This window comes from Psittacula echo (assembly GCF_963264785.1).
Source record: "Psittacula echo genome assembly, chromosome: 5".
NCBI lineage: Eukaryota > Metazoa > Chordata > Aves > Psittaciformes > Psittacidae > Psittacula > Psittacula echo.
The window spans coordinates 77554145-77568645 of record NC_137739.1 but is presented as its reverse complement, the minus strand read 5'-3'; the positions used below and the strand labels follow the sequence as shown (position 1 = coordinate 77568645).

General features: G+C 42.9%; 1 protein-coding gene across 4 annotated transcripts in view; it reads left to right on the top strand.

Annotated features, from left to right (window-relative positions):
• MAP4K5 (mitogen-activated protein kinase kinase kinase kinase 5) overlaps window positions 1–14501 on the top strand; it is a 68252-nt gene that overhangs the window by 16866 nt on the left and 36885 nt on the right. For all 4 annotated transcript variants that reach the window (XM_080619030.1, XM_080619029.1, XM_080619032.1 and 1 more), the window contains one exon: window positions 4856–4913. In XM_080619030.1, the coding sequence (XP_080475156.1) occupies window positions 4856–4913 (58 nt within the window). The remainder of the gene's footprint in view (window positions 1–4855; window positions 4914–14501) is intronic.

The following is a 14501-nucleotide window of genomic DNA, read 5'->3' as shown; positions in this document are numbered from 1 at the left end:
TTCTATAGATGTTTGTGTGGTCACAAAAACCTCAAGCAAATGATGAAACACCCCAAACTTGTGTTAGAGTTACTGAGGCCCTCTGAGGACCTTCTGTCCTTCATGTCGGGTCTCTGTGGAGACTACAGCATAGTAGAAGACTCCAGAGCTGGTCTTGAGGGTTTTTTCTTGTGTGCTGAGAACAACAGTGGGGAATCAGGGGCTTTGTCTGGAGAAATCCTTCCATCACAGAAATATCTCATGTTTATGTATGACCAGTTTGAGTGTAGGATAAAAAATTGAAGCAATGTTATGTGAAAGAATGCAGCATGTTCATGGGAGCATTTGTATCATATGGGAGAGGGATACTACATGATGAAGTGAAACCCAAATCGTCATGTGGAAAAACTCATGGCTGTGGCAGTTGCTTGATGCTTTACTCCACAGATGGGCTGGTTGTGGTGGCATCTTCAAGATCCCATCCATTGTTTCAAGGTCTCTGTGCCCCTGCCTTCTGATGACTAGGTACAGTAGTCTTGGTTTGTTCAGGTATCTTTATTCCCCTATAATGCCCATAATATTTTGGATTCTTCTTTTTTAATCACAACTGAAGTACCTACTGTGCTTCCTGTGTGTAAGAAAAGGATCTGTTTTCATGGATTAAGAACAGCCCAGGTGAGAGACGTTTCTTTGGGTCACTTCAGTTGGCTGAGGGCTCTAGGCAGTGGTAGATGTGAATTCAGAGATGTAGGTACGTGAATTTAAGGATCTGTTTGATGGCACTGTGAGATACAGAAAGACCAACACAGCATAACAGGAATTTCAAAACCACATAGAGCAGGTTAAGAGTTATGAAGTTTAAGAGATTTAAAAGTAGAGCAGAGGAAAAAGAAATTTCAGGCACTGGGAAGGAGGTCAGGGTACCTTTTGAAGGTATACACAGAAACTGAGAAACACTTGTAACAGTAAAATGTTGCCGTCACTCATGAGTGAAGCTTGGCATGGAATTAATAAGATGGGGATGCCTGGGAGGGTTGCCACAGGAGCTGCAATTACAGTTAGATTAAATGAAGACATAGCTGAACAAATGCCTCTTCTGGTGAATGGGGCTGTTAATCCAAGACTGGAGATCAGACAAAACGTTAGGGTAAGGAGGGGATTTCATCATGGAACTTGAAAATACTGACTTGGAGGCAGAGAGAGTGGTACTGTAATCTAAATCTCCTTCTGTTCCTCAGTGTCGAAGCGGAAAGTGGCTGGACAAAGAGACTGAGCACATAAACTTGGATTCCGATGTCCAAGTGAAATGGTTCTCCAATTTTTGACCATCTCACATGGCTTAGGACTGTAGATCCCCTGGGGTGGAACTGTTCGGCTTGCACTCTTAAAAATAAATAAAACAAAACTGTGGAGTGCCTAACTGGTTCTGAAACCAGCTTTCTGGCTTTATTTCTGGTCATTGCCTACAGAAAACATCCTACCTAAAATGTCTTTTCTTCTGTGAGTTGTTTGGGTATGCAGTGGGACGCATTTTACACAGGGATTGACACAGGTGTCATGTTGCATTCCGCTGTTCCACAACAGCATTTTGATACAGTTCTGAGAAGAAAGCTAAGTCTCAGTGGAAAAACCTGATGACTTCTTTTGTGTGTGGTATCATAAAACTCCTCAAAACCCCAGTCCTTCTAATAGTGCATCTCTCATTTTTGAGTGTGGTATTGGGGCACACCACTGACATTGTGCCTGGGTTGGAAGAACATGTGTTGATCTACAGCAAGCTACACTTGTTAATTGCCAGGTCTGGATTATGTGCAGGCATCCCCTAGCCGCTGGTTGGTTTCAGGTAATTTTGAATGAAGACTTGAAATACTGAGGAAGCTTTAGGGGACAGGAAGGAGGCAGATATTTTGCTGTTCGGCTTTAAAAATGTAAACAAGTTGAGTAGGAGAGCTATAATTTCTTACCTTTACTTCAATTTCCCTCTCCCCCATAAAGTAGTATTATCAGTAAAACAAATTGGATCATTAACTAATTCTTCACATCAGGGAAATTATGAAGGCTTTTTTTTTGTTGTGTGTCCCCCTCCCCCGAATTTCATTTGGATATTTGTAGTAAAATTTCAGGTTTGATTCACAAAGCCAGCAATGTTGATGTAGTGCATTTCTGTCCACGACTTCCTTGATACTACACAATCCTTTCCTAAAATAGTAGAACAATGCAAATTGTAGCCACCCATCGGAAGTCAGTTGAGAATGTCTTTAACTAATGTCTCAAAATGATTTGAGAAATCCTTATGTGACAGTTCTCACATCTAGGTGTGTACCACAGAGAACCAGTTTTTAGCCCTCGCCTCCTTACATTTTTAATGATGTGCAAGATAACAGTAATTAATTATTGATTAAGTTTTCAGCTGACAAAGGTGTGTAAGAGAAAAGTTTAAAAAACAAGAGTTAGAGCAGAGAGAGATGTGTGTACCTATGTAAAGCTGGTGCTTCTGAGATGAAGGAACAAAAGCCATCAGTGACGTTTGTGGGCAGGTGATGTCTCTTGGAAAACAGTTTGAGTCATTTGCTGCATGCTTGCAATACGACTGTCTAGACTGAAGATCTAATACAGTTCCTGTATCTGTGAGCATCCAAATAAGGACACTGAGTATCATGAAATACTCAGAATTTTTGCCTTTTATGCTGGCATAATAGGAGTTAATTAGTGTGTGTGGTCTTGGTGTCATAAATTCAAGAATATGTTCAGTTGGAAGATTATACTGTAGAACCAGAAAACCAGTCTTAGGGCAAGTGGTTCAGATAACTTGATGTGTTTAGTTCATAAATACCAACTTGGTGGAGAGATTTCTGTGCCAGCAAAGTTTAACGGTTGAAACCCAAAATAGCCCATGTCCAGGCTATAGATTATATGCAAGAACTTAATGGTAATATTAGAAAGCAGCAGGATGCAATTTGGTCAGCCTCTATGGCCTATCAAGTGTGAGAGCTGAGAGCCAGTAGTTGCAGTGATCTCCTCTGGCCTCAACCTTTAAATCCCTGCCAAGCAGTCTGTGTACCAAAGACCTTTGGCAGACTACATCCATTCCTTCATGCTTCAGCATAACAGTAGCAGTGGCAGTTATTGCTTATATGGATAAGGAAGGAATACAGCTGTAAGGAATACAGTCTTTGTACTAAAGAAATGAAGCTGATCTTCTGGAAACTGCAGTCTCCTTTATCTGAACAGTTAAGCTGCTTGTAAATAGAAGCATGGATAGTGGAGGTTCTCTGGGTTCACCAAGGTAGAGTATGTGCTTGGTCCCTTACAGTAACAAACGTGTTTTGTAATGGTATTGTCAGGTGTAGCAGTACTAGAGAGGTCCTAAATCCTTTGCCCATGCTTGGATGCGTGCTTCTTCTGGATATTGAAGGATACTGATGATTTTGCCATGGTCTAAAAACACTTCTAGCAGGAAGGTACTTTAAGAAGTGGTGAAGGTTTCCTCTGTAGTTAGCAGATTTCTGTTTCTGTGTTCAGTGATTTGATCTGTTGCTTCAAATGTCTGGTTTTGTTACACAGTTGTTTCAGGTTTTCTTTGACTTCCATTGAGTCGTAGTTGTGTCTTTGGCATGCATTTTGACACCCATCTCTTGGCTGAGCACTACAGGACTTTGAAAGGCCAATTACTCTTGGTGTTGGTTTGTTTTTTCCTGGCTGGAAAGCCTTTCCTGATTAGTAAGCTTGACTAACTGTTGACAAAACTGAGGGGTTCATCTTTCAGGTTCTTGCTTTACCTGTTGTTAAATTAAGATGACTTCTTGTCCATACACAAGAGTGGTTTGTTCTGTAGTGGCTTCCTTGACTTCAGTCCACAGGGTCAAATTTGGTTTGCATCCTTGTCTTAAGTAACTGCCCAAAATCAATTTCACCTAACCCAGTTTTCCCTTGGTTTTCTATAATCTACCTCTTAACCAGATTTCATACATTAAGAAGATTCTGCATGGTTGTCAGGGTAAGAATGAAATACTTTGGTTTAGTGTCCTGTAACTCCTAGATGATCAGGAAAAGGGGAATGCTGTAGTGCCTAATTAGATCAAGTTGTGTGTCAAAAATAATGCAGTTTAGCTCTGGTAATGATGCCCACATGATTTAGAGCTCATCTTACTAGAGTTACAAGTGTTAATGAAATCCCCTCTTTAAACTTTCTGAATCTGAGGTTCCTGTAGCATTTTCCTCCAGAACTGAATTCTCAGTGTGAAACTTACAGTGTACCCAGAGAGGACAGCATACCCTGTCAAGGTTTCATTGGAGCTCCCTACCCTTTCTTCTAGAGGGTCATGGGGACCACTCGCCTCTGTCAGGGTCTGCTGGAAGGAGTTTGTTTTCAGAGTTACGCGGTTCTCAGGGAGCTGTGACTCATCCATGCTGCAACTGCAGTGATTCTCACTGCCCCTCCCCCTACGTGTTTCACTTTCAGAGCACACTGAGGGTTAGCACCATGAGATGGGTGGTTGAGCATTGCATGCTCCATGCTCTGACAGTCTGTGTTGCTACATGGTGCTTTTGTACTACCTCAGCGAGCATGGATGGCAATAACTTCTCAGTTTCAACATCCCTTAAAAATGGTGTTTGAGAGGCATGAACTCCGATTTGCTGGCAGATATCTGGGTTTCTTTAAAAACTCGAACTCTCACTAACACTTCACAGCTCCAACTGGGTCAGTACAGTGCTAATACCAAAACCAGACAATCCTCACCCAGGTTGCTCTCACCTAATTGCATTGTGCCATACGTGTAACACATGACATCATAACGTATCTTTTCACAGTTTGTAAGACTCTGTGAGGTGTTTTTGTACTGTGATTAAATATGTTTTAACTCTCTTATTTCAGGCTAGAAATCTTCATACAGGAGAACTGGCTGCTGTAAAAATAATCAAGTTAGAGCCTGGTAAGTTTTACATTCTTTCCTGTGTTTTTGAATTGCATTTTCATTTTTTCCATATGTTTATTTTCACATGGCTGTGAAGCTCCAGGCAAAAGAGTATTTGGGTTTTTCTGTAGTTTCAGTGGTTAGATGACAGGAAGCACTGCAGGATGTACCATTACTTTTGGCTATGTCCTGCTGCCCATTTCCTTGTTTGGTCTCATCTGCCTTATCAATTGTTGCATAAAAAGATGTTGTAGTTGCAGTGTGTTGTTTGTACAAAAAGAAGATTAAGAACAGATGGTAAATTGTGAGCTCTGTAGCAGTAGGCAGTTGTGTGACTTGAAAGGGGGAAGGGACCAGCTAATGGTGCTACTGCCCACCGAAGCTGCACTGTGAAAAACAGAGCCCTGTGCTTTGTAATGTGCCGTCTTTCCTCTAACCTGTGCTGAGGGAGGAGAATGGCTCATGCTATCATTTCCCCATGCATTTTCTGCCACTTCTAAAAGCAGGAGACGCTCACTTGCTGCTCAAGAGATTTGCTGAGCAGAAGCCTAATTTGAGTCCATATCTCATCCCTGAAAGTGTTCAAGGCCAGGCTGGACAAGGCTTTAAGCATCCTGGTCTACTGGAAAGTATCCCTGCCCATGGCAGGGGGTTTGAACTGTGTGATCTTTAAAGTCCCTTCTAATCCAAACTCTTCTATAATTTTATAGAGAGTTGAAACCAGAAATTGTCCTCAGTGAAGATGAGGAGAGGAGCTTTTATCTTCTCAGTCATAACTTGGTCCCACCTAAGGATTTTGTATTTGTTCAAAGAAATAATCTTTCATTACTTGGTCACTGGCATACCTGTCAAATTCCTCCTTAATGTAGTCTTCTTCTGTGTCTCTTTGCCATGTTAGTGCCTCTGTGGTAGTGGTTTGCTGTGCTGTGTCTGTTCAGGATCCTGTCTCCCAGGCACAGGCTCCTCCTGTGAATGTTTGCCCTTGAATGAGTGCTTGTGGACTGACACCTGAAGCCTATGAAGCAATTAAGAGACAATAAGAAAGCAGTAGAATTTATGGAGACATGATGAGATAGTTTCCATGACTGGAGTGTTGCAGGGAATAAATACAGACTATTTAAGCAGGAAAAACAGAGGAGAAACTGTAAAGACATGTCATGTAGGAGAGGCTGGCAGGAATGAGTGGTTTTTAGTCTTGGGATATGAAGGCTGAGGAGGCATCTAACCACTGTCCTCCATGGTGGACTGGCGTAACAGCTGCAGCCAGACTCTCATCAGGAGTGCCCAGCGAAGAAGGGATGAGAGTTAGCCAGTACAGTCTGCACTGAGGGAAAGTGCAGCTGGACGTGGGTAAAACTCTTCACAAGAAGAATGTTTGTGCTGTGGGGCAGGGCCCAGCGAGGTGGTGGCATCTCCATCTTTGAAGATCTTCCAAAGTTGCCTGGGCAAGGCCTTGAGCAGTGTGACCTGACTCTGTGGTTAGTCCTGCTTGGAGCAGAAAGTTGGACCAGAGACCTCTGGAGGTCCCTGCCAACCGATCTTCTGTAGTTTGGGGTTTTGATGACCAGCACTGAAATGTCTCCAGTCCCTGAATACCAGCATCTATTCATGTGTTAAAAGATTACCATTTCAATGGGGAGCTCAGTGTCAGTACACTGCTAGCAGGTGAAGTGGATGTGCTGCCTTCCTCTTTCTGGCTTAGGAAAATATGTTTTCATTTGCTTGCCATTTCTTGGTTCTGTTCAGTCACTCGGGTAGAGAGGCATCGTGGGTTTGCTAATGTCTGTAGGTCCTTGATAAGTAGAAAGGCTGCCCTTTCTCCTCCCAGTCTCTCCAAATGTGTATCACTGAGGAGCTGAGCCCTGAGAGACGGCTCTGCCCATCCTACTGTTGTATTTTGTAGTTCCTTCAGCTTTCTGTTAAATGCAAGCTAGCAGAGCTTTTCAAATTCTAGAGGGCTTACCCAATACATCTGACCAGCTCCTCTCCCATTGAGGACTCTACAACTGGTGAGTGGTGTATTGGAGAGTCAGTCTTAGAAACGAAGTAATTCAAAAATTTTATGAATAAAGATTCAGAGAAGACTGCTTTTACATAGCAGTACGTGTTAATTTTCATAAAATTTTAGTGTTCTTCAGCTGACTTTTAGGCCAGTTAAATTTTTCTGACATGTCTGTTATCCTTGAATAATTCTCAGACCTTTGACAGGAGGATCAATGCTTAATGCCATGTGCCTCTCCCCATATTTCCTGGTTGTGAAATCCCAGATGGAAACTTTGAGGGAAGAGTGGTAATGCCTTTACAGTTAGGGGTTTTTGTCTTCCAAAAAATCCTTAATGTTTGTTAAGAGTCTTGACGGAATTTCTCAATTATATTTTGTTTGCCATTTCAGCCGTTTTGAAATGGGCAAGCAACTGCATGTGAATTTGGCTTAACTTGCCAAAGCAGTTTTTACTGAAAGGGCTGGGAATATCTCTAAAATGGAGTGCTTTTGTGGCTTCATCCTGCCTCTTGTTTTCTTCCTTTCAAGCTAGAATATCAGGGAGACTGGAGTGCTGGGAGAGGAAGGCAGTGGGAGTCCCCATCTGTTGTGTGGTTATAGAATATGGGGGAAGAGGAGTTCAGTTTTACTTACCATGAAGATCAGCAGTTGCATCTCCCTCCTCATGGGGTGTTGGTTTTCCTATTAACCTCTAAGGCGTTCCAAGGGTTTTTTCTGCTGAAACTTCTCATTTACTTTTTGCTTTTAGCGTAAATTAAACATGAATGGATTTAGACAGCACGTGAGATTGATTCTGTGGCCTTGGTGTGCAGGGTGAATGGCCAATCACTTTTTTAAAGCGAATTAAATTCATTTGGAGTTTCCCACATCCAAGAAAAGCATGTTACCCTCTGGACTGCTTGATGTAAGTTTTCCGATAAGCCTAGATGCTAATTTCCAAGCCCTTTTTAGATTTTTATTTTTTTGTATTTTATTTTTAACAGTTAAAGGTTTCTGTAATCTGATTATTTTTTTTTCAGTTGGAGAAATTTGAAAAATTCTAGTGAATAAATGAGAAGAAAGGCGCAGCTCGATCCTTTAGCTTTTGTTTTCCTTCTTGAAGTTTCCACTGAAGTGTAAAGAAGCAGCCTAGGTGGTGGTACCACTGCTTCCATTGTAGCTCTGATCTTCTAGAGTCAGTCAGATCTTATGCAAATTCAGCTTCATGCGCATAACATAGTTCAAATGTCAGTGGCTGTGGCTCAGTGAGCGGATGGCAGGTTCTGAGCAACAAGGAAATGCGTTTTTCTCTGCCAGATCTGTATGAAGTTGTGATTACAGAGGTACAAAAAGCAACTGTACGAAGCTGTGAGAGAGGAAAAATACATGAAAGACTTAAGTACAAAGATCCCATCTATGACTGAGAGGTTTTTCTGAGTGATAATTCTCTGGAGGAGGGGAGGGTGTTTGTAGGTAGCATCCCTATGTGATCTATTTTTACATCGTTCTTGGCATCCTCTTGGAGATGGGATGCAGGGCTGAAGGGCCCTGTACCTGACTCAGTACAGGGTTAACTTCCAATTCTGGTTGGTTCTGTGATCTACTTTACTGTGTGGCCAAAGTTATTTTTCTTGAAGGTAGAAGGTAGGAGAAGTGTCGGGAGTCTCAGTGGAGAAGCTAAAACCACTGCGTTTGGATGGCTGTGGCTATTAACCTTACCAAACCAGGGCTGGTTTTATATATGTGGATTGCAGTGATAAGACGAATTAGGCACTATTAAATGCAGTGGAAACCACAGTGGGGATCCTTCAGCCTCTGCTTTGCAGTGTGTGAAACACTGAGGCTACTGCTTGGGCAGTGGTGCTGGGGAGAGTGAACCGCAGCTGAGTTTATCTCCCAGTAGGTCTGTGATGGGACAGAGCAACGCTTTAATGGCAGAAAAGGGATGTATTAACCTATTGCTAATGAGAGGCTTCCTCAAGCATCTGTGTCGCTGCATCCAGTCCAAGTGAAGTAGGTGTGTTTTTATTGTGAATTTGAAGAACTGCTTTGAAAACTGAACCGAAGCAGAGGCCAAATCTTCTGCTGTTAGAGCTGAGGGAAGAGAAGGAACCGTTGGAGACTGAGCAGCCTCTGCCTTTGCTTGGTGCCACATAGCAAGTGAAAAGGACAAGACTGGCCCAAAGTCACCACTAGTGAGAACCCCATTTTAATTAGCACTCACGACCATGTGTTACATACTTCATCATGTTATTTGTCTGACTTGCCATGAGTAAGTGATTTCTTCTATTTCGTTGTTTGCTGGGGTTTTTTAATACATCCTTTTCTAAACGTTGCCAACCTGATCTCCATCCATAACATGTACACCCACAGCCTCTTGGCAGAGATCTTGTTGGGCGTTTGTTTTGTTTTTAAGGAAGGTTTACAGCATTTGTTTATCTCTGGGATGTCTACTGCCTCGGCAGGGTGACTGGACTGAGCAGCAGCTTGCTGTCTTTGCAGGAAGACGTGGCTTTTCAGAATCTTCCAGATTTAAAAGCAAACAAATAAAGAAAATCAGCTGCTCCCTTCTTCAGTGCTTTGACTAATTTTAAGGGTTTTGAATAGCTTTGTAGGACTGTGCTTGCAGAGCATCATCAACTCCTGGAACAGGCTAGTGTCAGAGGCTGTTGCAGCTGGCCTTGGTGGACCCCTGGGGAGGGCAGACCCCCGGAGTACCAGCACCAGCTCCTATCAGACCATAGGGCAAAACTAGAAAAAGATTGGTAATAAAATTATTAAGTTAATCACCAGAGAAATTGCCTTGTGACTTATATACATCTTCTGGAGAAGAGGAGGCTTATAGATGGGACTTAATTAGCAGATAAAATTTATAAGAGCTCCAGACTCAACACTTGATTAATATATAGATGGGGGATTGGAAACTGAAGACAAAAGACTGAAGCGAAGAGTGCCTGGGGGAGGTGAGAAATGTGTTGAATTAAAGCTGCAAGAAACTGCACACAGTGAGAAGGCAGTGTTTTGGGAGGCTTAGCAAAACCGCTGACATGGCTGGGTGAACTGTGGTTTTTTTATGTTACTCCATTATCCGCTGCAGGTAGCGAGTGAGTTGGCAGGCAAGAAGACTCCAACCTACATCCGAGACCCCAAAGTGAATATGTATTTTATTTCATCTGCTATTACATTTCTTTGCCTCTTCTCCAGACAAAGGAAATAAATTCTCTACTTAGAAGGCTACTGTCATTAATTTATTTGAATTTTTGGGCAGTATGCTTGATCTGCTACCACAGTTACTTAAGCTGTGCTTCTAGAATCAAAATAGACAGTGTTTTTCACTTTTTTTTTTTTTGGCATAGACTTTGGAGAGCATTAGGCAAAAGTATTATGGCATGCTAATGACATTTCCCAGCATCCACTGAGTACAAATGCTTCAAATAATTTGGGAGCCAATTCTATTTCAGAAACTAATCCAACTGTACTCAGCAGCAGAGAAGCCAAAACCATCTGGAACACTAAAGCCACTTCCTTCTATGGGTTTAGCAGATGAATTGAGAAGAGAGTCAATACAAAGAGGTAGCTATTTGCCAGTGTAGTTTTCTGCCACAGAACTTTCTCCCCGGGAAAATGTAATAAACAAAATATCTACTAATATCCATTTTAAATACTACTGTAATGATAAATAGTGCCCTCGGAAACCTTTGATGCTCAGAGGGTTGGCAGTAATCTGTTGTGCTCTGTACCTTTCGCAAGGTTACCGAAGAATCCAGTTGCGGGTTTTCATCTGGTCCAGTGTTTGCATTTCCCATATGAGATCCCTGTAAAGGCCAGAAGTAGCCTGTTACCTCTTTCAGGTTAGATCTTAAACTGATGGTTGAACTGTTTGAGGGCTTTTATACAAAAGCAAATGGTCATCCAAAAGTCGGTAGTATTGTGTTCAATACATTCAAAGCCAGGTCTGGTTCATTACGCTTGTTTTGTACCTCTTGATTTAGATGCGGAGGTTTGTGTTCCACATAGGAGCACAGCGGCAGGGCTTAGGCTGTGATGGGTGTCTCTCTCTCCTCTGCACATCAGCACAGTGGAACTGCACTGTCAGTCCAGAGCATTTTGGGGCCTGAAGAAGAGGTCTACAGCAGTGCAGCCTTATTCTCTGTTTAATAAATTCCCTAGACATGTTATGCACTATGGAGAAGAATAAGCCTGTGGCTTATTTAAACTAAGTCTGCAGGGGTTGAACTGTTGTTGGCAGCACCTGGGATTGAAGAGATATGAAAATAACTTCTCAGTACTGCTTGTATCTTTGCTGCCTTATGGTGTGTAACCTGGTTGGGCTTGGGATTGTGGCCCTTGTACATGACAGTTTAAACAGACACAGGCTTTATGCACTGAGCATAAAGTGGCTACCAGAAGCCCTCACTTCTCATTTCTGTGTTCCTTTTCTGGCTGTCGCTTCTTGCGGCATCAGGCTGGCATCACCATAACCCCAGGGAACACCAAACACTGTTTTCTTGAGAGAGGTGGTTCATAACACTGCTGCATCTGTCTAGGAGTTACCCAGGGCTGAACGCCTAAGCTTCCAAGTGTGCCAGAGCTATTAGAGCCTGGACATTGCCAGCTTGTGCCGTGCCATCTCCTGAGTGGTACTGCCACTGACTCGCACAGCTGCTCAGCCTGCCTTTGGAGCGTACACAAAGCAAAACAGAGACAGTGTGGTCTTCTAATGTAGAGTGCCCAGCATTTTAATTACATTAACTTCTTGAGATCTGGTCTTGTGTGCGACTTAATGCAGACTGCGTTGCAATCCGTCGTGTTTTTATATCAGGGGAGAGATAATCAGTACCATTGGTGGTTAGCAGTTGGCAGCTAGATGCTTGGCAGTAAAATTTGCTGGTGGAAACATAATTGTTTCCAAATAGCTGTTTCCTGCTTGGAATCAAGTTTCTGAGCTTCAAGTTTGGGGAATCTAAATTCTTTCTGTCAGACTGCAGGTTTCCTTAGATCCTGAGAAAAGGGGTATGGGTAAAACAGCCTGGATGCTTGAGTGCGGTTTAAATTATTCCCTTTCTTAAAGAAGATTGTTGTTCTCGGTTTTCAAAATGGTTGGTAAAGAGCAGCGCAGGATGATGAAGAAAGGATTTGTGTATGTGTCAGAGCTATGGGATAGGATGCTACAATAGTGCCTTGCATCCTAACAGTCATATTGTGTGTCAGGCTATCTAAATGGAGATTGGAAAGTATCTTGGGACTTAATGAGGGTAGTGGGGAAAGACCAGCAGCAAAATGCCAGTCTTAACAAAAGCCTGTATATTGGGAAAGCCATCCCTTTTATCAGCAGAGAATGAACCCTCAGGAGATTCAGGAAAGTGGTTTGGGGTGAGTGATTGAGAGCTGGTGAGCATGGGCATGTCTGAAAGCGCAGAAGAGCTGATGACCTGTGAATATTGCTTGGCTGTGTAGCCAAGTATATATAGCAAGTATATACTGGGATGTATAGATTCTGTCAGGTTGTCACTCCCATGGAGCTTTCTCTCCTTGTTCAGGGATTCAGGTTGTTGAAATAAAAAACATCTGAGGACTGGTCTCCACAGAGGCAGTAGTTGCTTCTGCTAACTTACTGACGTGGGCATCTCTTGGGCAAGTTTTATGGTTACAGTGGGAGCATTTGGTCTCATCAGTGATGGTGTGACCCTGCTCTTTGTCTTTCAGCATCCCATACAACAGTGGACACACAGAGTCCACCCAGTCCTATTGCTAAACAACATACCAATTCTAAATAGCACATGTTAATTATAGTGTTAAAAATCCCAAATCTGCAAAGTATCTACAGTCAAGGTCCTCAGGATAGGCTTTGGGGCGCAGGTCACACTTCCTGCCAGCCCATCTAGCGTGTCTGTCTAGCATGCTGGGGCCTGTGAGGACTGCGTATTGAGGGCACTAGCTTGGGGCAGGAGGGCTAGCAGACTGGCTGGCATCTGGAAGCTCTGGCTTCTTAGTATATGCTTCTGTCCCACCCTTTGGTGACACCGTGCATGTCTCCAAATGCCGTCAGTTCTCTCCTCCCAGTTGCGTGTGAGCCCTGAATGCTGCCTTGCCCATCCCTCCTTCTGTTCCCACACAGCGTCAGCCCTGTGATGCAGCACTGAAGTAATGCAGAATAAACCTATTTAAATGAGGAACTATGAATTTCTCCCCGAGGAGCCTTTTGGACAATGAAGGTATTCACAGCTGACCCAAGAAGAGTTGTGGCAAGTAGCCCTGGGTCTTTTCTGCAGGGTAGCTCAAAGCAATCAGCGGAGCACATGAAAGTGCAGCCAGGAATAAACTTGCTTAAAAACCATCAAGGTCAGGTATGCTCAGAAGACCTCATAGCACTGTGTGATAGGCTCTAGAGCCATCAGAGCCTTCCCATGCTCCAGAGCAGTGTATGTGGACTCATGATACATGTGCTCTCCATCTAGGACTTGGCAGGATATCTATACATACCAGTTCCACGTAGGTGAGAAATGGTGTCTACAAATAGAACAATTATCTACTGTTAATGGGCCATCAGTTTTCTTGATGATCTCCCATTTAGATATGGATCTGTCATGAATTTATGAGCCCTTACCTTGCTTAGCTCCTGAAATCTGGTCCAGTCGCATCATATGGTGATATGACGGCAAGTTTCAGCCATCCTTTCCCTGCCAGCTGTGCTGGAGGACAAGCAGCTGATTGTGCCAAGCAGCAGCACAGCCTCAACCGACCGACCACGGGCTGTGATCGGAGGAGACTGCTCCATTGTAACGCTCTGCTGTGCCCTGTGTGTCGCTACAGAGGTAAAATTACATAATAGTAGCAAGCTCCAGTGACTCACCGCGCTGCTTGTGTGATTTACAACAGCTCCCCAAACGACGCTTTTGCTCGGCGTGCCACATAACCCATAATTGCAAACATGTGATTAGACAAAAAGTACATTTTTCCAATTCCATGTTGTTTAGGATCAAGCAATCTGTGATGACTAAAACAGATTAAAATCTCTTTGTATGGATGTATTGTCACCTTTGATCTAATTCTTTTTATCTTGCTCTCTCCCTCTCGATGATGTCTTTTCTACAAATTCTTTGTTTTACTGTCTTCTTTTTTTTTTTTTCATGCTATCCAAGGATATTTAATTTTTGCCCTATTCCAGTGTCTTTTGCCAAGATTAATACTCCAGCTGCCTGGAAACTCTGAATTCCTTTGTTTTGAATTCATTCTTGTCGTCTTTGAACGACTATACATCTCTCCTATCTCTGTGTCTGATCTTTCAGAATCATTTTCTACATATTTTAGCCAAACTTTTCTCATGGATTCTTCTCTTTTTGCATCTGTTTGCTGCTTTTCTATCAGCTTGTGTCCTTGCCTGTGGCAGGGGGGTGGGACTAGATGATCTCGAAGATCCCTTCCAACCCATACTGTTCTGTGATTTAGCCAGCACCCCCCTTTCCTCTTCGAAATCCTTTTTTTAACTCCCTTTTTCTGTAGGTAATCCTATTTCTTGCATAGATTCTTCATTTATTAATTGCAAATCAGGAGGTCATCATTTCTGTCTTCCTCTTTTACAGGCAGGAGCAGCCTAAATCACTCCTGAAAAGTACTTGTTCAAT